A 25356-nucleotide genomic window follows, 5' to 3' on the forward strand; every position below is an offset into this window, starting at 1 on the left:
ACAACGGTGGTAGATGACAACAAAATGAAATGGCATTAGAAATGTACATAAATTTGCATTCGCTTTATTCTTAGATAAGATTAGTCTAAGGTTTTAGTTTTCAAGTGGAATTTTAAATTATGTGGTGTGACATCAACTACTTTAATTTACATTGAACTTACAATCTCTTGTCCAGGAATACTTGTTGAAATTGTCCAATACTTTAGAGTGTAACCAATTATTTAACTTACCCTGTGCCAGATTTTTTTTGTCAAAACCTCTTGCAAAACAAGAGCAGCAATAATTTTGTGAGCAAAGAACATTATCATACCAAGTTTCCCTTTCCAGGTTTAACAAACGTAAAATGAAGCAATTGAAACCAATCGGTCATATAAATTAATGTAACTTGAGAATTTCTGATAACCCATCTGACAATATAGAAGATATTGTAGGTTCAAGCAGCTTGAGATTTGAAGCTTGAACATTTTCTAAGTTACTAGGAATAAATGAGGTCTTTCATGGTGATTTGTGAGACCATGACCCTCAATTGTTGAACTACCGAATGATTTGGACCTCATCAACCAATACCCATCCAATTTTAAGATGTAGAAAAGTAAACAATTCTCTTGAAAGTCAAGTCCATATCACCCAATAGACTCGGTCAACGAAAGTTTTTAGGCAAAGCCAGTAGTCACATGAATCATACAAACTTTGGTCCAGTCACACGTCATCAATCGATCACTGTCGATGATCAGATTCTTGCCCCTTGAAGAATTTCGACTTCAAACCATTCAACTTCTATTTACATTTTTATGCATTTATAAATGAATGTAGAAGTTACAGAAGGAGGAATAAATAAAAATAAATAAAAAACTAAAAAAGAAGTATCAGAAAGGGGAATGACTAGTAGTAGGTTTCCAAAATCATGCAAAACTGGTTAATGGAAAACTTAGACAGATTAGTGCGTTTGTGTCTATCAATCCAAGCACAACCCTATCCAGTACACTCTTAACAATAAGAAACTTATCAAAATCGCTCTCTGCCCAGATAAAAAGAACCTTCGTAGCATTGCGATATCGCAGGCAACACTTGGAAGACACAAAGAACTTGTAGATACCTGAAACACAAAGAAATCTCCGAGAGAAACGTGAAGTCTATAGTTATGAAAAATCTAACCCCAACTGCACACCTTCCAAAAAGTTCAGCCATCAACCTTGTGATGAGAAACAGATGGACAAATTTTAACTAAATTCTACCTGCAAACTCTGCACACAGCTATCAACATACAACGGCATACGAACCTGCCTAACCTCATCAAAAATATAGATGTGCAGCATACCTACAGCTGAAATGTTTTTTACAACTTTACCTAATGCATGCGAAAGCTTAAGCTGTTGACAACTCTCTCTTCTTTTCTCCCTCTCTTAAGCATGTTATTTGTGAGAACTAAAATCCTATTGAAAAGAAAAAGAAAATATGGTAACAAAGCTGCAGAAACGGAAACAACATTGAAGAATATTACACTGCTCTAACTTATTATCTGGCTTGTACCATCTCTGAGACTACCAGCGCCGGATCCATAGGTCCTGCCCTTCTCAAGTCGGAAACTGGGAGTTGAGTCTTCGATAGACTCTTCTTCGTAGCAAGAAAAGATGGGAGATCTCGATTTTGAGAAGTTCTTCCTTCAAAACCACGCTCCCTCTTCCAGGCTGGATCAACAGGGGGTAAATTGAATGGGTCTGCTTCCAAAGCAATCGGAAACTCGGGCAATTTGGGTGTAGAGGCTGGAAACCTGCAGCTCGAAAAGTCTCTTACAATATTAGTAATTATTTCATGTGTGACACATTGTTACAGAATAAACTCAACTTCACTACCAACAATTTAGAGACATCAGAAAATGATATCACTGATAAAGTTCCTGAACTCACTTCTCTTTGGAGTAATTATCTTTGAAGATACGTCCTTTGCTCATTGTTTCCCTCGGTATTCTCTCGGCGAGGTACTTCATCGGGCCCCACACTGGTGGAACTCTGCAAAATGTTGTGGCATCAGCTACAGGTACTAACTACGCTGGCCATATCATCTTCATCAACGACCCATCAACTAAGTCAAATTTAAAACGTGTCAAAAATCAAATAATTACATAAGTCTTAAAAGTATAAGCATACTTTGTAAAAGGTTCCATGTTGCTGAACTCGGTTCGAACTTTTTGACTTTCTTTCAAGTGAGCGTATGCAGCTTTAAGGCACGACAATGCTTCAGCATGTGCATTGGCTTCGTATCCTTCGTCTAGAATGAGCCCATGAAAATAGTACGCTGCGGCCTGTCAAACACAAGTATGTTAAGACTGCAGAAAACTGTGAGAAAAGAATGAAATAAAAATGGTTAACTCATAACATCATAAATTAAAAAATGCAACTGTAGTTAAGGCTGAATTATTCATATCCCCAAATTCTTACTAACATAAAATTTCAAAATGGTGGCTCTGTATAGTACCTTCGCGTCCGCAAGTTTCCATTTCACAAACAATATGTGTTTGTCCCTCAATGCTTCTGCCAAGGGCACACGAACCAGGTTCTCCATTGCCTGTCATGCGTAACGTAATTATCAGGTATACTCGAAGAGAAAATTGGAAGATAATAATGTAACAAATGTTCAAAATCATATGAATCAATACTTGAGATCATATTTTACAGTACATTGACTTCAGAAAGGTTCCAAGCCAATTGGTTAGTTTCTTGCAATAACTACCTGTTCCCATACTTCGACTTGCTCACAGGCTAGTCTTCGCTTAACTGCTAGTGAAGCCTTCACATTGCTAATCGCAAACCCTAGCTGCAACTCCACAGCCTGCACCACGACGTTGATATTAACTAACACTGAAATGTGCCAGGTTTGTAGCAATCCTTTTTAGAATATGTCAACACCTGAGACATCAAAGCATGCAAAACTATAAGCACCTGGCCTAAAGCTTGCTTTTCCAGTGATTTCAACATCGCCTCTGTTAGTTCGGCAGGAAGCTTTTCTCTGCAAAAGTATAATCACGGAAATATCAAAATCAGTGGAATAATATGTATCAACCTCAATTTAACTGTTGATGCATATTTCGGCACACTAAAACTACGATCCTGAAGTCGCCGGAGTTGACAACTATTTTGCTGCTATGAAGCTTCTGATAGATTTAAAATCTGTGTCACATTAGTAGATCGCATTGGGATCCATTTTCCTAAGAAATAACAAGACGAACTTATTTATCTTGATCGATTCATAACATGCAAACTACTGGAATGCAGAGTTTAAGAGTTACAAGCTAGAAACCAATCCAAATAACTTACTTTATATGCTCTGAGATGTTGGGCAACACACGACTTAAGGCACACTCAAAATATGATGCGGCCTTCAATAATATATCAATGGCATCTCTTTTGTCTTCTGTAGAGAGCAAAAAATATCAAGTTAAAATGACATAACAAATTGCATGACTCGTACACACAACCCAACCTCTGTCTTATCTCGAATCAATCAATCAATTAGAGGTCGACTCTGATAACAAATTAATATTCGTAGGACCAAAATTAGCTAAATATAATACATCAGCCTCAGAGGATCCCCACTACGAAAACAATTTCGTGTAATCAACTTCAATTCGTCAACGATAACAGAATGTGTCACTTCTGATGCCTGTCAATTTACTGTAAATTTGTGTGCAGAGAACACTTTACCACTGGATTAATATTAAAGATGATATACGAGAAGCTTCCAGGTTGTGAAGCCACAAAAAAAGGGAACTTTGTACTGCAATTGCAATAACAGTAGCAAAGCTAGTAGGAGTTACCATCAGTTAAACTGTACCAAGAAAGACTCGCAGATATATACCGCCCAAAAGTAAAGACTGGGTGCAAAGCAAAGCACATGCCTTCAGATGCTTTGGGATTGAACCCATCTGCCGAAGGTCTTGGTGTTAAACATAAATTAGCTTCTTGTAAAGCCAGCATCCCTAATAGATGCAGCACCGATAGCAACTCATAATACCCACTTGCAAGTGCAGTTTCCTGCCAGAGGAATAAGCGAATCAATATACTTCTATTAAACTTCAATGAAACATGAATTAGCATAACTCGTTTTGGGCAATGTTATCGTGCATGATTGCAAGGTATAAGCAAATGCAAAAGACACCATCATTCCCTAAACTCTTAAAGAAGCCAAAGCAGCACAAGTGAGCCACCCCTCAAACCAAAAGTTGCAAGTCTTTGAGCACTGACCTTATGTTCATCTTCTACATTTGTCCAGGGATATTCAATATCGGACCCAAATTTGTCACCTGATGAATATGTAGTGCTGCTTCACTTTAGTTCTTAATATCATAATACTCATAATGCAAGTACTTTGTATAACCCTCCGGGCAAACCTAATGAACTGATACCACAGATGATAACGAGCACAAAGGAAAAATTCCAATGTCTAAGCCACGAGTGATTATTTCTTAAATTTATTATTATTATCATTGGCGTTGATCTTTTCATTGTTTTCTTTTTTATTATATATATTATATAAATAAATAAACACAAACACAAACACAACCGAAAAAACTCTGACGATATCTCACCTCCTGTGACCAGGCCCACCAATACGGGTAAATAAGAATTCAGTGCTGTTTCCAAATCTACCTCAACAGAACTACCTGCAGCACATGTAAAAACAAGTCTTTGGATCATTTTACCCCAGCGAGCACACATATATACAAGCATCATTCGAAAAATGTATCACTTGCACTGAAAGCAAAAGAGATTGCCTACGAGAGTGCAGAGAACTACCAATCATGCTTACCGTCAAGAGATTTTCTTCGTCTTATTTTGACCGCAGGCCCGCTTTTGCAAGCGATAGAGATAATTTGTGATCGAAGAGATTGCAGCTTCGCTGCCAACCCCGCAGACACATATCCCTTCAAGAGCTCTGTTAAATCAATATGTTTAGGATTCCTTAAGCCCGGCACAAACACATACACTTCACTCGCCTGGACGGGGATTCCTAAGACACCCCCATCATCTACAGCTTCAGTGGAAAAAATGCATCCCATGTTTCTGCAAATCTGAGCCCCCACATTCCACTCGTTAATTACGTCGCATTGGAAGACTACAGCAAAAACGTTTCAAATGAACATTCAGCTCCTCAACTTCAGATACAATTGCAAAATGAAGAACCGATTCAGGAATTTTCTGACACTTAACAGCGACTTAGGAATTCGCCAGTCATCAAAATAACACGAATTTTTTTTCGAATAACACACATCAAAAAAATTCATCCCGATTCAGCATGTTTTACGAAAAAAATATTGACAAGAAGCTACAAAGTCTCCAGACAACTCGCAGTGTACTCAACAAGAAGCAAACCAAACACAGCACAAGCATTATATTTCCAAAACCGCACGAAACCGGTATATAGACCAAAAACTACCTAGAGGTCACAGCTTCCAATTTACAACTCAAGAATCAAACGTTTCGCATACTTGACACAAACTCACAACCACGCTGCACCAGGGAACCGACTCAGTCCAAACACACTGCCAAAAACTCCACTGACGCTACCACCAAAGGACCAAACCAGCAACGAATTCACCAACAAAGGGCCGCTGCGCTGATGTCTTCTCTACCTCGAAACCACCCGCGCAACACCCTCTAACAGACCACAAGCACGACCGGCTGCAGGAAAAAGTCCAGACGAACTGAAACAATCAGCCCAAGACTTGTGCAATACGCGGCTGCTGTTTCGCATTCCAGCAGCTGGGTTGTAACAGATTCTCACATATGCCAAAAACAAACAACGAAGGGTGGGCTTAGATGCATGACGCAGGCTAAACGGAGGTGGGGGAAGGGGGGGGGGGGGTCAGTAACGAAAGAATCGAACAAGCAAGTAAAAGAGAGCGAGAGAGAAGCAAGGGTCGGTGGTAGGCGAGAGAGGTGGCGACTTGAGGAGCCAACGAAGCGGAGACTGCTCTCTCTTCACCAGCGCCCTTAACCGCGATGGATGCTCCCCTCCTCGACCCAAGGTCATAGGTCCTCAAGGGAGTGGGGGTCCCGTGACCGAGCCCTAGACTGCTGTGCTGGCATCACTCCTCGTCGCCACCTCTCCGCTCTGATGCTGACCGGGCGTCGACACCGTTGCCCACGTCCACGTCCAACCCCAAGACCGCCACGGCATCATGTGACGTGGCATGCTCCAGGTCATCAGCCTATGTGGGTAACGGTCTCCGTCCATCAATTTTCTGCCATATTCGGGCACCAAGTTAGTTTTGTTATATTGTGGGCGGAGCCCGTGTGGGGCCACTCTAATTGGAATTGGCAGCTTTGAGTGAGAACTCGATTTCATGGCCACGCTGCCGTTCAGGTTGGATGCTCACATTCTGCTTCGTGGACGGAACCCGCACGAAATTCTTCCGTCGTCATCGTGGGAATGAACGTGAATCGTCGCATGAAGGAAAGTGACAAGGATTCTGCATTCATTATGGGCTAATTGCTATTGTTAGTGACATCCACCAGACAAAGCTGCTTTTGCAGTTGGGCAGTCAGATGCCACGATGAACAAAAAAATCGCATTTGTGTCACGGAACAAAGGGAAATATCTCTCTCTGGGAACATGGGGACCACGTAAGCGAAGCAAAAGGAGTTTTTGGCGGTGCTGGGACTTTGGGCTTAGTACTAAGCATTCTCTCGCACCTCCATTGGGTGCAACGTCTGTCAGGCTGCTACAAAAGCCTTGGACCCAGCCGTGTGGATCACTTGTGACTTACACCACCACCAAACCCACATTTGGCTTTGACAATAGCCTTTGTTGCTCTTGTTAGGGTACACATCAGCAACGTAAGGGTGACCACAAGAATAAAATCAATAGCAAGCAGAAGGAGGAAGAAGTAGAAAAGGGGGTTTAAGGCTTGGCTCAGGCGTGTCAAGGGCGCGATGGCACTTGGAAGAGGTTCTTTGAGTCTCTATGAGAACACTCTGGGCAACATTTAGACGCCTTGACACGCCTGAGTTTGTTATTTTGTGTTTTATTGTATTTCTAGGTGTGTTAGTGTGTAGGGATTTGAACGAGCTTTTAGGCACGGAAGCTGATTTTAGGACACTTCCAGTTCTTAAAATAGTAGCTTGCATGGGCTTGTGTGTCCCACATACTAATCTTGTCTTGTGTGATAACCCGGTGATGAGGATTCAGGTAAAGCTTGGGCCTAACTTCTCGATAAAGCAGCTTGAAAAAAGAAACCAAACAGACATGCAATCAAACTTACTTATCTGGATAATCGCATGACCTCACAGGATTGATTTTAAAGTCCCAAATTTATAAAATCTAATATAGACATTTAATGAGATGTTTTTAAGTCGTGATCATATTTTGATCTCCATTAGTTCGGTTTTAAGGCACAGTAGCTCCTATTTTTTCCATTTCAACTTCTGTGTTCTCAGAAGCATTGACCAGATTTTGCAAGATTCTCATTTGCAACTACGTTCTTAAACAGGCAACCGCACTAGCCGCTGACCATCAATCAAGCTGCACAGAAATCAACCACACAGGAACCACTCAGAAAGAGGCTCCAGAGAAGTTGCCGCCTCTGCAGACAAGTGTCAGGATGACACTTAAAGAAACTTCATTGAGTGGCTATTATCTTTTCCCGATATCTCTTCTAGAATCGTGTAAATCTTAGCGTTAACTTTTTAAACTTTTAAAAAAATGAATGCCGCTTTGAGATCTCTAGATGCTTGCAGACTTACAGGGTGGAACTGTAGTACACGAGTTACCTTTTGATGTAGTAGAAACTGAAATCTCCCAGCATCAGAAACGATAGCAGCTTGGAAACAAGTGTTACACCCGCCCACGTACCAGGCCCAATTATTTTGAACAGGTGCTTGTTTCCCTCCACCATCTGGTTATTTTGCCACACCAAATCCAAGCTAATCATTCATGACCCCACAGCCAACAAAGATTTCCTTCAGAAATTTACTATTCAAGAGTAGTTTCGAATTAATGTCAGTTGTAACAGCTCCCAGATATTGCAGACTCACGGTATTTATGACAATGCAGTTTACTCATTTTTTAAATCCTTCAAACAAAGAAGAATCGTTACAAGGAAAAGATGAAGAAATTGTGCTGAAATTATAGGAAGAGGTGTTGAACCCGGATGACGAAGTGGATGCAATTCAAGAGGTTAGACACTCCCAATGCAAATACGTAATGAGCCGTGTGAGGTTCGATCACCTGCGAACGTTTCGTTAATCAGATCGTAAATTGATTCATCAAGTTTTTATCTCGGTGAACTCTAAATGAAATTGCAAGATCAGACCATATCACTAGGACATTCTTACTTGAAATGCTGCACAGTAGGAAGAAATTTTACTAAGGATTGGAAGTTTTTAGGGTTGGAAAATTTACCCTAATTGACTGCATCAGATTCAGTTGAGGTATGATCTGTACTGTCTCCAAGTAAACACCGAAAGCCCACAACATTCTGTGGAGAACAGGATACCCGGTCTTTGGATACGATATTATTGACAGCAACACACAAGGACCCAGCTGCAATCCTCGAGAAAAAACTTAAAGTCAAGCTTTACTACCACCTAATACATCTTACAGTAGGATCCATCCCATCCAGGATTGTTGAACAGAAAAAAAATGCCTGATCAAAATATCGAATTCGAAAATGTCAACAAAGTTCAAGTTATTTGTTCGTATCTATACAAAGTGTTCCTCTGTTGGAGGCAAATAAAGTTATTGGATGTAAATTTGTGGGTTAGCATTTGCATTACCAAGTACAGTAAAGGGAACTGATCAAGATCTTTGGAGTAAGTCGACCTCAGTCTGAATTGCAGCTTGCAGAGCACCCACAAGGTGACAACAAGTGTCATGAAATCCATGAACACGTAAACATCTTGCTGCATCACCGAGCTACAGTAGAGCCGTGCGAAGAGAGACATTGCAGTGATCATTTGTGACTTGAAGGACAAACCTGCATCGACGATTTCAATGCTTAACAGCCACGTTGCATGAAAGTTGTGGCCAAATTTTATTACAAGAGTTTAAAATAAATAAAACCTAAAATCTGTGTTAATTTCAGAGAAGCCTATATCAGCTTCTGATGTAGGCAAGATTATGATTCAGTTGATTTAAGGAATGCATAACTCGAAATTTCAACAAAAAAATTCAGCACTGTGGTAATTGCATGCATCACAAGGAATCCTGACACTCTTGGACAGCGAACTTTTGCCTCGTAGCAAATCACAAAACCTTTGATTGTCTTCTCTGATGTGTAGCAGTCAATTTATTGTTGCGATTATAAATTGTTAGTAATCGCGAGTGTGATGCTCACCACCACAACTCTCCTCCGTGCCAATCTTGTGAACGAGGCAGCCAAGGCCCACAATGCGAACAAGCTCAGCAGCAATTTTAATCTTGTTCACGTCATAGTAAACTAGGTTCATGAACCACAACAATGCAATCGCACTCATCACAAACTTTCCCCTCGCGTATTGCTTCTCCGCCCATTCTACCGGGTTTCGGTGCAACCTCTTTCTCTTGCTGACAAGACCCATGTCAGAATCACAGATTTTCAGTAACTGAACTTTCCTGGAGAGTTTGTTGGGAGCTCACATCACCCTAAATGCAGAATGGGTTGGTATGTGACGAAGGTCGTCTGCCAATGAGCCTCCAATTTTGCGCTCTGCCTCGATGCCTTGGTACAATAGTCTGTTGCAATTAGGTCAAACTCATGGAAACTTTGCAAACCATCTCGTGTCCTTACAAAATGCCACCTATTGTATTGTAGATCTGACAGAGACGACGAACATAGAAATGCTAAATGCTAAATACAGTCATGTGTGCTTCAAGTCCCAAAAGACACGTTGCCAGTGAAGAGATTCCGGGAGGACTTGGACAATTCACGTGGATTCGTCTTGCAGCTTGTAAACCAGTCGGTCTCTCGCCATGTCCGCATCAGGGGATGATGTTTTGGCTTCTGGGGCGTGGCATGGCCAGTGCATCGTTCAGAGGTTTAGGGCACCGGCGGTGATCGGGTTCTATATTAAATGTGCAGCTATGTTACGTGTCCGAATGAAGATCGTCGTCCGGGAAGTTTTTGATATCTTACTATTTAGCTGTATGGGTCAGTTCCTTTTAGAAAGCAGCGGAATTTTATGATTTGTTAATTATGGTCGAGGATTGTGGAGCTGCGCTCGACGGCGTTTATGGGCCAATTGGAAAATGCAACAGCTGCGATGGTGTACACATTGACTCGTGTCGCAATTGCTAAGGAAGAGAAGAAGCTGCATCCAGCAGCCGAAATCGTGTTTGTGCATGACCTGGGTTGCAGTTCCTAGAACAGGCTATCCAATCTCGCCGATCCCTGTGACGATACGGTGGTCACCGAGGAGTCATGCGAATGTACTCTTGGCGTGGCGATTGTTATTTCGATGTTGGTTTCTCTGTGTACCAGTGTGCAAGTTAAGACTGGATGTGCTGTTCGGAGCAGGGGGCTATTTTGCAAGCCCATTATTGCTCATGGCCTTGTTGAGTATGACCGTGGTGGGCATTCAAGAGGAGACTTCATGTGAGTGAGAGATCAAGCTCATTCTCGGTAGAGTTGCTACGGTCTTGTGCATATCTTTTGCGGTTGCTGCCTCCTACTTTTTCAAAGCAAAAATATGCCTTCGTTAGGGACCCATGAAGCGGATGCTTCATCAACCAATTCATTGATTACCTGCATTGCAATCAGTTTTGAGGATTTAAATGTGGATGGCCGTGAGGACCTGGAGACTATTGCAGGGATTGTAATCGTGATGACTTGGTGGAGGTATGAAGAAAATGCTTTAATCTTCTTGGAACAGAACTCGCGCAGGTGCGTCATTTAGCAGACAGTGACTACAGATTGCGATTCTCGTCTGGACAGATGAGGCATCCATCCACCTTTGGCCCTCTCATCGTGTGTCTCTGCAGCTTCCTCCGCATGCTTCCATCAGGTCGTTGCACTCATAAGAATCCTGGAACAATTTCAACTAACTCGTATGCATGTTCCTGCTGGTTATCAATAATAATAAAATAAAATAAGAAAAGTCCTTCCTCGAAGCTGGCGCGTAAATCAACTTCTGCAGTTCACGTTCATGTCATTTCATCAAGTAGAGTTAGTTGGTGGCTTATCAGGATTGTAGGCAAAATACATTGATGTCATGGAGGTGATCTCTGTCGCTTTAAACTTCGTTGTTAGGGGGGCAGATTGGCTGTGACGAATGGCCTGTCACTGTACTGCCTACTATTCCGTTATGTGATCAGACGAAGGGGGCAATCGTTCTAGGAAAGCCAATCGATTTTGAAAATAAGGCTTTTTTTTAGCAGAAAGCTTCGCTGCTATTTGTCCTGGATCGTTTGAATGTACACTACTGGGTCAGTATTTCAAGCAAAGAATAAAACGCTGAGGATCAGTAATAGTTTGCAGATTCCAGTTGCGTGCGCATCTGAAGACTACAAGGTGCTGCGGCTGACAATGCTCTACATCTGCTGGACAGGTATTTCACTGTAATCAGCCTCTCGCCGGAGTAGATCTTGAAGTTACAGGAATTGATCTCAACTTTTCCAGCTGCTTCATACACCTCAACCTATTTGCTGGACGATTTCTACGAGATCCTTCCTACTTTGTTCATTGCGTTAATGGGAAAAAATGCATTGTGAAGCGATATAGAAGTGTAGATTGTCATAACAGGTTTATGTTTTATTCTCCAGACATACTATAAGACACTGTGTTTTCATGACCTAACGTGGTAATGTCTATGAATTTCTCTTTGCTTTGTTCAACTTAACCGGCAACTGCTAATTTTTGTGTCCCACTAACAACTGACGTTAAGGCTTGCGGTGGCATTGCAGGCTTACCATCTGGAAGCTGCTTCCCCAAGTGAACTATCAAATGTTTAGCGACAGAGTCAGTTTCACTAATTGGTTCGAATGCATGAGATTTTTCCATCATCATGTACATGGAGTGTTGATGCTGAGTAGAAGTGATAACAATGAGATAGGTATGGAGATGTTAGAAGGACGTGGTTAGTATGAATATGCATACTTCTGATCATTTCTAGCTCCACTTCATGATCATTTTGTAATTTTAAATATCGAGTTCATAAAATCACAAGCTCTATTTGCCAAGCCGTCCGTTTAGTCGAGGAAAAAGTGGTCCAAGTGAATACGTGAGTGAAACTTTTCGACTCTCTGGTCCTGTGTAACGAGTTTCCACTGGTGATCACACAAGTCAACTTTTTTTCTCAAATCCATGGATTGTTTTTCACCGCTCCTAAACCGTCGTCTGCCGCCCCCTACTGAAACGCCAGCCCTAGCGAAGATCTGGCCTATAGTCAAAGATAACTGTGTTGCATAAAATCTTCAATTATGGTTGCGGCTTAAAGCCTTCAATGAACGTGAAGTACTTAGTCACGATGTACATCAGACAGCAGACACCTCGATTATACAATAAATCTACTTATCGTCAATAGTCTCGTCGTGAACATGCTTCGAAATCCTCTTGCACAGTAGCCCATTCTCTCAGACGTCGAGAATAGTAACCCATGACGCATTTTAACCATGACACGAGCTAGCCTGGAAGGTGTTGCGGAAGTAAGAATTAGTTGAGAGGGATGAGTATTAGTGAACCTCGCTGGGTCACTCGCAAATCAATGACGGGGTTCCGCCTTTTGATTTTCAGGGTTAGAATGTATGTCTAGCGCGATATTTTTGCATGAGCTTTGCAAGTTTTTAAATGTGAGTAATATGAAGACATGGGAACTCTTTCCGTTCCTTAAATTTCACAAAACTGTGCTCTAGGTCTATTTGTAAAGGGAGATTGTTAGAGCAGGAGTGTGGGTTCTTGTAGCGGCTCAGAGAGTTCAGGCAACTTGTGCCCCCATTGTGAGGAAAGTTCACTCCTCTTCTCGTCTGATACATTGTGTGCTTTTCCACGTTTCCAAACTTAGGTGATCATGTTTCTTTTAAAATCGCTGAGATTTTGAAAAGTAGTTTATGCTTCGAACCAGTTTTTATCAGATGCCCAAGCGGGCGATTCCTACAATGGTCCCAAGAGCTGGTACAGTGGCCGTGCGGCGATCAGCCAGGTTGGTAGCCGCAGCGGCAACTGAAAATCCTGATCACTCCAGCGTTGGGGATTCTACCTCCCAAAAAACTCCGGAAGTACAATCTGGAGCTATACGTAGGTCAAAAATTGCCCGAACCACCAAGCCTCAAGTGAAGAAAAGTAGGGAGAATGCTGCGGAGAAAGAGGACGAAAGTTGCAAGATTCAATGTACGACTAAGAATGTGAAAGTGGAATCTATTTCTGAGGCAAAGGATTTCCGAGCGAAAGAGGTCAAGACATTGCGAAGAACAAAATCCCTGAAGAAGTTCCCCAGCAGAGATTTAGAGGTTTGGTCTTTCGCTTACCTTGCTCATCATAATTTTCGAGGTGCAGTATGATTGGGATTGTTGTCCACTAAGCTATAGCTACAAAGTAACTTCGTCGTGCGACCTTCAACCCTGAACCCTAGATGGTTAATGCGTACAAATACCAGATGAAGCTTTGGGAGCTAGGATTTCGTAACGTTGCTGGAGTGGATGAAGCAGGGCGCGGTCCACTAGCTGGGCCTGTGGTAGCCGCAGCGTGCATTATTCCTGCCTCGGCCACAATTCCAGGCAAGATCTGTTTTTGTGTATCACAATGGTCTTGCCGAGCAAGTGGTCCATGTCAAGAAGAACCTTATGTAAGGCTAAACGGTGTTGCACAATGGAAAGAGACTTTCACTGTTCATCACTTGTGGATGTCGAGAGAACTGTGGTGCAGCTGGTTTAGGGTAGCAGGCCAAGTGTGTCGATTGTAGCTGTGCAGGTGTGGACGATAGTAAGAAGCTAACTGAGGCCCAACGGGAAGAACTGTATGCCCAAATTGTAGCCACTCCTGGAGTTGCTTATGCTGTATGTATTTTTTCCTCTTAGAACTCCAGTGCCACCTACTGTGTACTAAACAGTGGTTGCATTTTGTACTAACTCCCTTGTATAAAACAGAGCTAAGGAAGAATGCATACTAGATGATACTTTGCGTGTAGAGCTCCTAAGTATTTTCTTTAATCATCGATTTGTTCTGTTGAATGATTCAAGTTCGTCTTCTTGATTTGTCAACATCAGCGTTTGATATTGGCATGAACTCTCGGTTGAACTTTCTGAGCCTCTAATGGCGAAATGTGCAGATTCATGTGGTGGATGCAGCTAAAATTGACGAAATCAATATTTTACAGGTTCTTTGATTTCTTCAATGAATGTTTCTCATGTGTTTTATCCGTGAGGTTTGATCCTTCAGGTTATGAAAGTTTTGAGTGAGAAATACTCGCGTAAGATTCAAACGAAGAGCCACTACTAGTACCCACAGATCTCAAGGGAAGTTTTGTTTATGAGTCAGAATTCAATTGCAGGTTGTTGAAGCGTGAGCAAGAGGTGATTTGATTGATCATCTTGAACGTCTGTTGCAGGCAACTTTACTTGCAATGTCTACATGTGTTAAGAAGCTCAGAAAAGAAAGAGGTGGAGAAGCTCCAGATTACATTCTTATTGATGGCAATAGAATTCCAGACGAACTTTCAAAAGAGGAAGCTCAGTTTGTTATTAAGGTGCATGTCCTGCTCTGGCAACTACATTGATTTATCTTGCCATGAAACCTCTTCCAACTCCGAACCAAGCACATTACAGGCGTGTCAGATGTCTGAAACTGTCTGCGTTCTGTTCATCACTTTGATGTATGCAGGGAGATGCGGAGTGCCATGTCATTGCAGCAGCCTCTATCTTGGCGAAAGTCACCCGTGACCGTATGATGGTGGATTATGACAGGTAAACCTCAAAACTGCCATTTATCTTCCTCTGAATTCATTAAATGCTGTTTCTGTAACATTGGTTTCTCTGCATCATTATGCTACTGTATTACAAGGAGCCTTTTTGTTTCCCTTTTTTATGTACAAACAATGTCCACACTGCGGAGGCTGGGTTGGTTGAGTTGGGTTGTGGTTACAGGAGGTGGCCAGTGTATGGATTCAAGGCTCACAAGGGCTATGGAACTGCAGCCCACATAGGAGCTCTGTTGAATCATGGACCCTGTGACATTCACCGTCGTTCGTTTGCTCCTCTCAAGGGCTCCAACACTCTTCTGAGATAGAGATCAAGGCTCTGACACACTGGTGAAGAATTTACATCCTGGATATATTTTAATTGATAGTAGTTTATAAGTGATGTTGAAGAAACTGTGACTTTGACAATGGTTTCCAACCATTTGATGATGATAAATGAAAGACCGTCCAACGAAAAATCTCTCTGTTTTTGTGCACCCATCTGTTTGACAGCTTGTAGAACACTTCAACAAATTTGACGCTATTTAACATCCATTGTGAAATCGACATCAAATTCTTCCCATAGAAACCATGGTTTTAAAGTTGAACTGCGTTGAGGAGGCAGTGTTCGATGAAGATGTGGTTGTATTCAAAATGGCACCAGTGGAAATAGCTGAAGATATGTTATTAACATTTCTGTAGTTATGATTTATAAAAGTGGTTTAGGTGATTAGTTGATTTTAAAAGGTAGTTTAATTTGTAGCAAATATAAAGATTTTAAAAATAACCTTTCAAAAAACACACACACACACACACACATCGATTAATTCTGTAACAACTTTAGTTTTTCACAACAATTGGTATATCTTAAAACATGCAATTGTTGAAGATTTTAAAACATTGTTGAATATGTCATGTTTGTTTATTGTAAAAGGTTTACGTAACTTATGGCTGTTGTTGATTATAGATTAAGTTTGAAAGGTGTATGTATATATGTAAATAGAGAGAGAGAAATATTTATTTTATTATTCATTTACAGAGGATAAAAAAAATATACATTTAGAATCGTAATCAAGTAATATGATAAGCATAGCATTTTTTATAATTAAATAATCTTCTTTCTGAACAAACACGTGTATTTTACTCAAAAAAGAAAGTTTCTCTATCTTTAACATGTATTATATATAAGAAGATTGTGGATGTAAGTCATATTCTTTCTTTCAATTTGATTTTTTTTTAATAAAGCAAACATAATCACAAACTTTAAATATTCCATCGGAAGAAATTAACTATATATTTCAATTTTACTAATTTAAATATCACCATTATAAATATTAAAAAATATATATAATCAATACAAAGAAAAATCATCATAAAACAAACTAACATTTCTCAACAGTTTTCTTTCTTCGTTTTTTTTATTATAGATTATTTATGAATGCTGTAGTAATTTAGTTTGTACGTAAACTAAATTACTACAGCCGTACTAAACTATTTAATTAATGTAAATTTTACTTTTTTATATATTTTGAATTTTAAAAAATCATAATTAATAATCTTATCGTTTTTTAATTTATTAGTGTGAAATTTTTCATAACGGAAAAAGGATCTAAAATTTAATAACAAAATGTTTGAGACCTCATTCCAAATGTTGTCATCAGAGTAAAAACAATAGTGTCATAAAATTACAATGTTATTATTCTTTTGAATCTTGCTTGTACAATGTAATTTTTTCTTAACTTATTAGCAACCTCAAGGATGCTAAAACTCTAAGTGAAAGATACAATTCACACATTTATGTAAGAATTCACATCTTTAAGAAATTCAATACTTTTTTTATACTTATTATTTGGTTTCTTCACAGAGTCCATCCCAAGATCGTGACCGTCCAACTTCATCGTATAGATTGAAGAGCCGATTCTTCCAAGACCTCAATCGGACAAGACTTCATCGCCGGATCTCGAATGGAACGTAAATTTGGGGGCTTGAATTTGGGGACTTGAATTACAGAAATGCAAAAGCTCTCCTGGAGCAGCCACGCCTTCAAATTTGGGCTGGGAGGGAGCTTGACGGAGCTGGGGATATGGCGATGCCAATCGCTCGATGTCTGCCTCGATTGCTGCCGTGAGTGCACTACCTGAAGCTTTTTTGCTCCTACTCTTGAATCCTAATCCTCTTATTCTCCCTCCTCTTGTCTTCATCCCGCTGTTTTCACGCTTGGTTTGGTCACATGGTCGGGATAATCCGTCACCTTGTCCGGCTTCGTCGAATTCTGTGAATTGTGTCGTGCTGGTTTCGGAAGATTTGAGCTGAGCGTTGCATGCCGTTGCCTATTCTGCGAGGTTGCATCGATTTTCGTTATCTGGTTTAGAGGTATTGAAGAGGCCTTTCTTTTTCAGAGGGTTTGAATTGGTGTGGATGATTTGACAGCGTTAGTGCTGGCATTGTGATAGTGGTGCTATGAAGTTATGCCCCGGAGAGCCCTAATAGTTAGTTTCTTTCGACATTTGATACACATATGCAGAATTCAGTCGGTTTTGTCGTGAGAAAGCTTATCAGTGTTTAGATGCCAAGCAAGGACGAGTTCAAGTGTGTTTGACAATCGGAGTGCGCGGTCACTAGAGATTACAATGCTACATTAAGAAAGATTTTACACTGAAGTAGCGTGAGAAAATTGCATTAAGCTCTGTTCTTGCGAAGCTCATCATTTAGAAATAATCTGCTGATGTTCTGTAATTCAGAAAGATTCGGGTTGAAGCTATTTGAATCAAGTAGCTAACAATCTTGCCGAATGCAAAACCTATATTTCACTCTAAATGTGTCTTGAATAGCCCAAGACCAGGTCCATAGTTCAAAGTTTATGTATCGATTTTCATCTACTGATTCAGGAGATACTGCTCAACGGCATGATTTGAAAGCTCGTTGGATTCACTCTATTCTCCTTGTTGGTCAGCAACTGGAATCATCAATTGCATTTTTCTCGAGCTCCGGTCAAGAACGGTTCTTGCTGGAAATCAATCAAGAATTTTAGGTGAGAGTAGGTCTTTCTTTGGCTAATTAGTCAAAACAGTTCAATGCATATGCAGGCTGGACCTACATAGTAACATTCTTGTGGACCAAATCTCTTGGGATAGACGAATTACTGTTGTTGTAGGTGCAGCCTGCATATTATGATCATCTTTTCGGAAGAAAGTTGAATCATCTTGCAAATTTTCTCGAGATCTCAATGTATGTGTAAATTTCTCTTGTATTTGCGAATAAATAAATCACCGTAATCTTAGACATCAGTATGCAGGTTGAAGAAAAAAGACATGTTGTTTCTTTTCTAGTCAGCGGTCATTCTCGTTAATTGATCACCATTGAATTTTAGATTCCAGAACTCTTGCGTGAAACTTCTGAGAATCAAATAGAGTTTTTCGAGGTTACAGATACCAGTTTGGAACTACTTTCTTGTCATTTCAGTACTGATCAACGCCGATTATAGGTTTGGAGTCGGGCAAGGTGAGGCAGAACTGGGACGTGCCTTTACTTCTCAAGCCTTGCAGTCTATTCAAGCTTCTCCACTCTTCGATAATTCACGTTATCCATTCGCTGAGGTTTGTATTTGCATCAGCCCGAACAAAATAGTGTACAACTCAGTGTTTCGTGTATTAGAAACACAGTGATTGGAATTGATATTGTAGGTGCAATTGAGCACATTACAAAGCTGTAATTTTAATGAATATCTACTTAGTTTGAGGCCGCATCATGCATGAAGCACAATGATAGCTGAACTCTTGCGACTTTGAATGGATATCATCTTAAGTAATCGCGTTGTGCATGGATTGTGTGGTTCTTGGCTGGTTTGGTGGCAATGACGTCTTTAATTTGTTGTATCCTCGTTTGCAGGCCAATCGAACAAACTTGCAATTCTTGAAACACCAGGGATCACCTTTTTGTAAGAGAGCATCTGCTCTCTCTAATTATAGGCGCTGCGCAACGGCTTCATCGACAGGGATAGCTGAGCAAGCATCTAGCCAAGGGTATCATAAACTAGTTCTTGCACTTTACAGCTGCAGTGTGGTTATGGCTTGTACATAAAAATGCGGAAGTGTTATCACGTAGTCCAAAATTTGACTTGGTACTTTCATGTATGTTTCGAACTTGTTATTGAGGCAGTTGTTTTTGCCTCTGAAAGTGTATGATAAAAAACCTCTCACATCTAATGGTTATTAAATAGCCTCTATATATTGGATTGAAGGCACAAACAAGTTACATTTTGTAGGACATTTTTTAGTTACAAATTAAAACGTTTGGTCTTGTTAATTGCAGTGAAAACCAAATGGCGAGCTCAACACCGCACAATGACGAGTCCATTTCTTATCTTTCCCAAGCTGAGGCCTCAGCCATCGACGAGTTGCTTATGGGAGAACTTGGTTTTTCAATTGATCAGCTCATGGTTAGTCCCGTGCGCTTGCTTCTAGAGTGAGTAGTTTAAACTAGAGATTGGACCATCTCTTGATTCAAATTCGGACATTTCTAGTCCTGTTAATACTAAACTGTTGAATGTGTCTAGCATCTATTTGAGATTGACCATATTGGTGTGTTTGGTATTTGATGAGCAGGAATTGGCAGGATTGAGTGTGGCATCAGCTGTTTCTGAGGTATTAAGGTTGCCTGTTAACGAGTCAGTTTTGAGATAATCATAACAGGCCTTACGTTTTATTGGTCGCTGTTAATTGTTCCGTAGCTATATATGCAGAAGGATCTCAAAAGAAGTTTATGTTTTTATCACTTTGAATGTGAGGAAGTAGTCTCAAAACCAGAAAAACTGTGCAATTTTTTTGGCTAGAGGATCATCTAGTCAATTTTAAATAACAAGTGGTGCTTCTCACCTATCGCAAAAATTGAATACTTAAGCGCGTATGTTCATCATTAAGCCTCCTTGATTTTGGTTTCATGATGCTCTTATTGTGACGACAGGTTTACGAAGCAAACCACTATCGTCGGGTACTAATTATTTGTGGACCTGGCAATAATGGAGGAGACGGGCTTGTGGCTGCTCGGCATTTGTGCCATTTTGGATACAAACCAACCATCTGTTATCCAAAACGGACCAATAAGCCTTTGTACCAAGGACTTGTGACTCAGGTTTTTCTTTTTCTTTTTCGTTTTCTTTTTTTTTTGGGGGGGGGGGGGTATTTTCTTTAGGGAAGATCAGATCGTGATGTCTGACTTTATATCAGTTATGAACTACCTTAGTGAACATTTGGCAGTCGTGAATTGTCCTTGTGTCGTACGTTCGTCCCTAAGAGATGGCGTTTGATACTATCTCTCATGCTTGTTTAAATTACATTTTATGATCTGCTTTCGAAGCTGTTGATAGTGATCATTCCATATGTGCAGTTGGAAAGCCTGAAAATACCTTTTGTATTACCAGAGGAGCTACCCTCGAAACTGAAAGATCAATTTGACCTTGTCATTGACGCCATGTTTGGGTTTTCGTTTCATGGTAAGCGATGTGTAGACTATTCATATTGTTTGCTCGCATTGGCTTTAGTAGTGAAAGGAGTTGCTCATTCATGTTATTTGGATGAATCAATGGGTAGCACAGCTGCTGATAAGCCACTAATGTCTGCAGTTGTTCGGTTTTGTTTGGTGTCACAATTTGTTGCAACCTAGAGTGTGTAATGTTACATGAGACTGGTATAACTTACTACGTCTACGATTCTGCATTACAGGTATACCACGTCCACCATTCGATTCCCTACTTCGAAAACTGGTGGCACCAAATGGAAAGAAAGCTGAGGAAGTGGGAGTCCCACCTATTGTGTCAGTGGATATACCATCTGGTTGGCACGTCGAGAATGGAGACACCGAAGGCACCTGTTTACGGCCTGATATGCTGGTCTTTCTCTTTCGTCCTTTACTTTCTCTTTGTTCAATACTAATAAGTAGAATAAATGTACTCTTTCCTTGCTTTCAGCTAATTTGCTTCTCGACTTACTACCTCAACCTACTGTAACATGTGGTCTGTCTCGTCTGCAGGTTTCATTGACAGCACCTAAACTTTGTGCAAAAATGTTTAAGGGTGCTCATCATTATGTCGGGGGTCGGTTTGTTCCCCCAGCAATTGTTGAAAAATTTTCCGTTCGTCTACCGTCGTATCCTGGTCATTCCATGTGCGTACGTATAAGCCCTACGGAATCACAGCCCGTAGACATTGCAGCGCTTAGACTTAATTATGTTGGTTTTGAACTGCTCGAAGAATCGGCTAAAAAAGATCCCTTTGAGCAGGTACTCATGTCTTCTTCTCTTTTTTTCTCCCCTTCAGGTTTTTTTTTTTTTTTTTTTTTTTTTTTTTTTTTCTATAAAATGACACACTGAAACTCAAAAAATTGCTTGGGAGTGGTACCAACTTGTCCCTGTGCTAAATGATGGTATCGACTGTGAAATTTCTGTCTGGTTAAGCTAAGAAACATCTTGCGAGTCTTGGAAACTTCTTTCTGGTTAATTTCGTGGAAAGTAAATGTAAGTTCTGTATTTTTAACAATGTTCTGATCTTATTACGTGATCTTAGTTTTATGTTATTAGCCTGTATTGTCTGCCCTTGACCAAGCCCACTTCACGCTAAGGATTGTAGAGTGGAATGTGCAGTTCAAAACGTGGTTTGATGAAGCTGTTTCACGTAAAGTATCAGAGCCGAATGCCATGACCTTGGCAACGGCTAGTGAAAATGGACAACCGTGAGTGCTGTGTTGATTGAAGCTATCTATTGATTTGTTAAGACGTGATTTACACAGCTGGACTTCCTCTTGTAAACTTAAACGTACTTGATCAGTTAAGTTTTTGTGTTGTTATTTCTTCTTATTTATCTATGTGGTGCTGGGATAGGTCTGCGCGATTGGTGCTACTGAAAGCCCTTGATGAACGAGGCTTTGTTTGGTATGTAATGACTTTGAACCCAGTCTCTTAGTATTTATGCATCTAATTTGCTGGTAATATGATTGCATTCTCAGCTAAATTATTGATAGGAAAGATTGCTTGCTAATTAATTGCTTCAGGTTTCAGCCAGTGTGATGTGAAAGGTTTTTGCATATTTTCGCAGGTATACCAACTATGATAGTCGGAAGGCAGCCGAATTGAAAGCCAATCCAAAAGCCTGTTTGGTCTTTTTCTGGGAACCCCTGCACCGCTCTGTATGTTTCTATGCCTTCACGGTGATTGTATTACTTTGTTCTAGGGGCGTTTGTTCTCAGAATATAGCGCCAATTCAAAAATGATCCTTTATTATTACTTTTTGTCAGACAACCGAATCACCGACGTCTATGTAGTTACTCGTGTTGCGTCGCACAATAAGAGATCCTCAGAAAGAATACACGTGATAGATAGAATCGAGTTTTGGCTGGTTGTTGATAGCATTCTAAGGATTAGACATTTTCAAGAATCTTAAAAAAGTCCGTTCGAGGATATGGTTTAGGATGAGAGACAATCTGTTAGTTGGCGTAGCTTATTTTGACATGTGCTGCAGGTGCGAATTGAAGGCAGTGTTGAAATGGTTTCTTCGGAAGAATCAGATTCCTATTTCCACAGCCGCCCTAGAGGGAGCCAGATTGGTGCTCTTGTCAGTGCTCAGGTAAAAGAAAGTTCCATTGTGCTTGTGGCAGTTAAAACGATGAAACTGTAACTGTGAGGCTTTTTCTCACTTTTAATTGTTGTGGTCAAGTTCATTAGAATTGAAAATACGAACAAGATAATGTGATAAATTGTTATGTGTTGATTCGAGACTTAAGATGAATATACTCAAATTGTTGAAAGGCAAATAACGATTCTCATAATCATGTAGTTCGTTGATTGATGACATTCTAATAACAACGAAAAAATGAAGGTAGAGGATGGTCCAGATGTACTGCCAGCTTCAGGTGCAGTGAATGTGGAGTTATGAATCTGTATAGCAATTCTCATGGCGTAACTATATCTACATTAATTGCAGAGTTCTGTCATACCTGGACGACATGTGCTGGACAAGGCGAACGAGGAGCTGAATGCAGAATATGCTGATGGGTACGACAATAAATTCTTTACTTAATATTTGCATTAGAACACGATGCAAGATTTCTTTTACCATCTGTTTTCATTTTCCAACTTCAACATTCTCTATTTGAACATGCTTTTGTATCAAATTATTTTTCGTAATGAGCTTTTCAGCATTTACTAATGGTAAGGTGCATCAATTTATTTGTAAAGAAATAGCATGCGTATATTCGATAGTCCTTCCAGCTAAGCTTGTGCCTCAAGTCTTCGCGTTGTGTCCAAGGGCATATTGAATAATCACTAACGTGTTAATTTTCGTCTGGATGCTTCATTTTAACGAAAAAAATTGGAGTGCAGAAAATTCATTCCGAGGCCGGCTCATTGGGGAGGCTTCCGGTTAATCCCTGAAATGATCGAGTTCTGGCAGGGTAGAGAGTCGCGCCTGCATGACAGGTGGGTCTTCAATTTTCCATCATTCAGCTTACATAAATCACGAACTGTACAGCAAGACCTGGAGTTTGTCGCTGAGTCTTGAAATGGTAGTAGCTTGCTTGTTTTTGTCGATACTTGCTAGTTTTTATTCAGTTTATTTATGATCTGATTAAGCTTTCATACGCATGTTTGAATTGTTGATATCTCAGGTTGCGTTACACAAGAGAAGGTGATAGCAACGGACAGAAGACTTGGAAAATCGACCGTCTATCGCCGTAATTTGTTTCCATACATTTGAGGGAGGAGAGGGGAAAGCTGGAGTGCTTCAAATCTTGAGCAGCCCTTGGCCAAGACAATGTGGATGAAGGCAGCGTTATAGTACTGAAACGTAGGAGTGACTGATGAGCAGAGGTTACTTCATAATGCCAGTATTGTGATGTGGAGTTGAAGTGCAATGGAATAACATTTGGGTAAAATTAAGACTACATTCCTTTATGCATACATTATATCACAAGCTACATATGCAGTTAATATGAAGTTAGAGGAAGCATCTAATTACATGCTATGGAGCTATAGAGTTCAAATGATTCTAATGCAAGAAAATTTGTAGAGATTGATTGAAACATCTCTATCCATTCTTATCAACACCAAAAAATGTTACAAACTCATTTGTTGGTGTAGTTGCACCTACAAATTCCACCACAATATGACAAGATCAAATCAATACAAATATAGTAGTTTCTAATATTCAAGACAATATTATTGTCATATCATCACCTCTATGATATAAGAATCCATTATTCCTCATATCATTGGATTTCTTCAATTTCAAGTCATTTGGAAACAATTACAAACATTACAAACATTGTATGATGTACAAAATGGAAATAGAGAGTTTGCCTAGAGAAAAAGTTGTATGCAATCTGCTTATTAGAAAAGAAAAAAATTAATTAAGCAAGCAAGTATTTGCAAGAAATTAATTTTCTATTTAATTAGTTAGCTAGAATAGATGGTGCCATATGTGATAAAGACTTTGTTGCTTTAACTTTAAGTAGTCTACCAAGGAGCTAGGCTACCTTCAAGCAAATTCAAAAAGGAAGACTCAAGTTATCTACTTTTTATGAATTAGAAGGGATATTGTTATTGAAAGAAGTTTCTCGTGAACTTGAAAAAACCAAAGATAATAAAAAAAGAGGTATTATTCTCAAAAGGATATTTTTGTGACTTTGGACCTAAAAGACAAAGCTTTCATCAATATTATAAAGAATGCTCTTTTGGACATCATCACCAAAGAGATGGATATAATCATCATCTATTTGTAATAAATAATAATGTATTAAAGTTGGAATGAGGATCAAAATAATACATCACTTACCACAAATGTGGCGAACTTTGTCATTTTACTTGAGAGTATGATGTTAAGAACTTGGAGAATCAAATTGAACAAGTACAACTTTAACTACCAAAAATGAAGAAAAGTAGTCATACCAATATAATAGAAGATGATGATGATGAAGATTATTCAATAGAACCTTTAACTAAAGCTATTATAAATGCAAATTTTAATGCATATGATTCTGAGAACAAATAATTCTTGGACTCTAGACAAAAACACATGTGACTAAAAACAAACAATTGCTATTAACAATTGAAGAATCAAATATTTCTAATATTAAAAAAATTAAAGGGCAAAATATTCATATATTTGGATAGAATAATGTATTTCTTAAAAATTCATTTGAAAAAATAAAATAAGTGAAAAATATTCTTTATGTTCTAGGTTTAAAAATAATTTAGTAACAATTGAAAAATTTACAGATTTAGGACACATTATATTATTCAACTCTACATCATGTTATGTACTTGATAAAGTCAACCAAAAGAGTGTTAGTATATAAATCAATCAAGGAAAACTTTACCATATTATAGAAAAGGAAAATGACTTGTTCTTAGCTACTTTACTATTAAGAGAAGAAAGCATCAACAAAACAACAAACAAGGTAAAACAACCAAATAAACCTCAAAGTTTTAAAGAAATTATTCAATT

General features: G+C 39.6%; 5 protein-coding genes across 14 annotated transcripts; 3 read left to right on the plus strand and 2 right to left on the minus strand.

Moving 5' to 3' along the window:
• Positions 1 to 1114: 1114 nt before the first annotated feature.
• Positions 1115 to 5963, minus strand: LOC112278930 (uncharacterized). Of its 3 annotated transcripts, none has more exons than XM_024512855.2 (12): positions 5630 to 5963; positions 4807 to 5068; positions 4586 to 4660; positions 4242 to 4300; positions 3896 to 4031; positions 3315 to 3411; positions 2940 to 3006; positions 2731 to 2829; positions 2476 to 2565; positions 2148 to 2302; positions 1908 to 2009; positions 1115 to 1771 (listed from the first exon to the last, which is right to left on the minus strand). In XM_024512855.2, exons 2-12 carry the CDS (start codon positions 5054 to 5056, stop codon positions 1516 to 1518), a joined length of 1386 nt encoding a protein of 461 aa, XP_024368623.1. In that variant the 5' UTR covers positions 5057 to 5068; positions 5630 to 5963; the 3' UTR covers positions 1115 to 1515. The 3 variants fall into 3 exon arrangements, with proteins under 3 accessions (XP_024368623.1, XP_024368621.1, XP_024368622.1); XM_024512853.2 differs by having other exon boundaries at positions 3815 to 4031; XM_024512854.3 differs by having other exon boundaries at positions 3815 to 4031; positions 5782 to 5877.
• Positions 5964 to 7291: 1328 nt separating this feature from the next.
• On the minus strand, positions 7292 to 9813 carry LOC112278933 (uncharacterized). Of its 2 annotated transcripts, XM_024512859.3 has the most exons (6): positions 9335 to 9809; positions 8775 to 8974; positions 8401 to 8541; positions 8146 to 8226; positions 7770 to 7894; positions 7292 to 7521 (listed from the first exon to the last, which is right to left on the minus strand). In XM_024512859.3, exons 1-6 carry the CDS (start codon positions 9555 to 9557, stop codon positions 7482 to 7484), a joined length of 810 nt encoding a protein of 269 aa, XP_024368627.1. In that variant the 5' UTR covers positions 9558 to 9809; the 3' UTR covers positions 7292 to 7481. The 2 variants fall into 2 exon arrangements, with proteins under 2 accessions (XP_024368627.1, XP_073396347.1); XM_073540246.2 differs by lacking the exon at positions 8146 to 8226 and having other exon boundaries at positions 9335 to 9813.
• A 301-nt stretch (positions 9814 to 10114) lies between these two features.
• Positions 10115 to 12153, plus strand: LOC112278934 (uncharacterized). 3 transcript variants are annotated; one of them, XR_012219409.2, is made up of 4 exons: positions 10115 to 10570; positions 10786 to 10979; positions 11453 to 11522; positions 11878 to 12153. XR_012219409.2 is itself a non-coding variant. In XM_073540247.2 (4 exons), exons 1-3 carry the CDS (start codon positions 10318 to 10320, stop codon positions 11496 to 11498), a joined length of 372 nt encoding a protein of 123 aa, XP_073396348.1. In that variant the 5' UTR covers positions 10115 to 10317; the 3' UTR covers positions 11499 to 11522; positions 11878 to 12153. The 3 variants fall into 3 exon arrangements, 1 of the variants encoding a protein (XP_073396348.1); XM_073540247.2 differs by having other exon boundaries at positions 10786 to 10858; XR_016500541.1 differs by having other exon boundaries at positions 10848 to 11522.
• Positions 12154 to 12410: 257 nt separating this feature from the next.
• LOC112278932 (uncharacterized) lies at positions 12411 to 15343 on the plus strand. Its single transcript, XM_024512858.3, has 7 exons — positions 12411 to 13419; positions 13566 to 13686; positions 13880 to 13965; positions 14238 to 14285; positions 14517 to 14654; positions 14789 to 14871; positions 15052 to 15343. Exons 1-7 carry the CDS (start codon positions 13021 to 13023, stop codon positions 15191 to 15193), a joined length of 1017 nt encoding a protein of 338 aa, XP_024368626.1. The 5' UTR covers positions 12411 to 13020; the 3' UTR covers positions 15194 to 15343.
• Positions 15344 to 16922: 1579 nt separating this feature from the next.
• LOC112279055 (pyridoxine/pyridoxamine 5'-phosphate oxidase 1, chloroplastic) lies at positions 16923 to 23785 on the plus strand. Of its 5 annotated transcripts, none has more exons than XM_090247020.1 (17): positions 16923 to 17237; positions 17753 to 17895; positions 18349 to 18460; positions 18753 to 18886; positions 19176 to 19302; positions 19469 to 19507; positions 19827 to 19994; positions 20250 to 20355; positions 20585 to 20751; positions 20892 to 21140; positions 21501 to 21589; positions 21738 to 21788; positions 21952 to 22042; positions 22375 to 22479; positions 22837 to 22907; positions 23235 to 23330; positions 23519 to 23785. In XM_090247020.1, the coding sequence occupies exons 5-17, from the start codon at positions 19186 to 19188 to the stop codon at positions 23586 to 23588; spliced, it is 1419 nt and encodes a 472-aa protein (XP_090103146.1). In that variant the 5' UTR covers positions 16923 to 17237; positions 17753 to 17895; positions 18349 to 18460; positions 18753 to 18886; positions 19176 to 19185; the 3' UTR covers positions 23589 to 23785. The 5 variants fall into 5 exon arrangements, with proteins under 5 accessions (XP_090103146.1, XP_073396357.1, XP_024368891.1 ...); XM_073540256.2 differs by having other exon boundaries at positions 17818 to 17895; XM_024513123.3 differs by having other exon boundaries at positions 16923 to 16988.
• Positions 23786 to 25356: the final 1571 nt, after the last annotated feature.

Source organism: Physcomitrium patens, chromosome 2, assembly GCF_059467195.1.
Source record: "Physcomitrium patens ecotype Gransden chromosome 2, ASM5946719v1, whole genome shotgun sequence".
NCBI classification, from domain to species: Eukaryota; Viridiplantae; Streptophyta; class Bryopsida; order Funariales; family Funariaceae; genus Physcomitrium; species Physcomitrium patens.

Bases quoted from the DNA above. Each gene is read 5' to 3' on its own strand.
- LOC112278930 (XM_024512853.2), bottom strand. From the start codon at position 5,056: ATGGGATGCATTTTTTCCACTGAAGCTGTAGATGATGGGGGTGTCTTA. The intron at 3,412-3,814 runs GTAACTCCTACT...TGCTCTCTACAG, and splicing joins TTGGTACAGTTTAACTGATG to AAGACAAAAGAGATGCCATT. The intron at 2,303-2,475 runs GTACTATACAGA...TGTGTTTGACAG, and splicing joins GGAAACTTGCGGACGCGAAG to GCCGCAGCGTACTATTTTCA.
- LOC112278933 (XM_024512859.3), bottom strand. From the start codon at position 9,557: ATGGGTCTTGTCAGCAAGAGAAAGAGGTTGCACCGAAACCCGGTAGAA. The intron at 8,542-8,774 runs GTAATGCAAATG...CGAGGATTGCAG, and splicing joins AGTTCCCTTTACTGTACTTG to CTGGGTCCTTGTGTGTTGCT. The intron at 7,522-7,769 runs GTAACTCGTGTA...ATTTCTGTGCAG, and splicing joins AGTTTCTACTACATCAAAAG to CTTGATTGATGGTCAGCGGC.
- LOC112278934 (XM_073540247.2), top strand. From the start codon at position 10,318: ATGACCTGGGTTGCAGTTCCTAGAACAGGCTATCCAATCTCGCCGATC. The intron at 10,571-10,785 runs GTGAGTGAGAGA...AGACTATTGCAG, and splicing joins CATTCAAGAGGAGACTTCAT to GGATTGTAATCGTGATGACT. The intron at 10,859-11,452 runs GTGCGTCATTTA...AATAGTTTGCAG, and splicing joins TTGGAACAGAACTCGCGCAG to ATTCCAGTTGCGTGCGCATC.
- LOC112278932 (XM_024512858.3), top strand. From the start codon at position 13,021: ATGCTTCGAACCAGTTTTTATCAGATGCCCAAGCGGGCGATTCCTACA. The intron at 13,687-13,879 runs GCAAGATCTGTT...GTAGCTGTGCAG, and splicing joins TGCCTCGGCCACAATTCCAG to GTGTGGACGATAGTAAGAAG. The intron at 13,966-14,237 runs GTATGTATTTTT...CGAAATGTGCAG, and splicing joins CTCCTGGAGTTGCTTATGCT to ATTCATGTGGTGGATGCAGC.
- LOC112279055 (XM_024513121.3), top strand. From the start codon at position 16,948: ATGGCGATGCCAATCGCTCGATGTCTGCCTCGATTGCTGCC. The intron at 18,887-19,175 runs GTATCATAAACT...TGTTAATTGCAG, and splicing joins GAGCAAGCATCTAGCCAAGG to TGAAAACCAAATGGCGAGCT. The intron at 20,356-20,584 runs GTAAGCGATGTG...TCTGCATTACAG, and splicing joins GTTTGGGTTTTCGTTTCATG to GTATACCACGTCCACCATTC.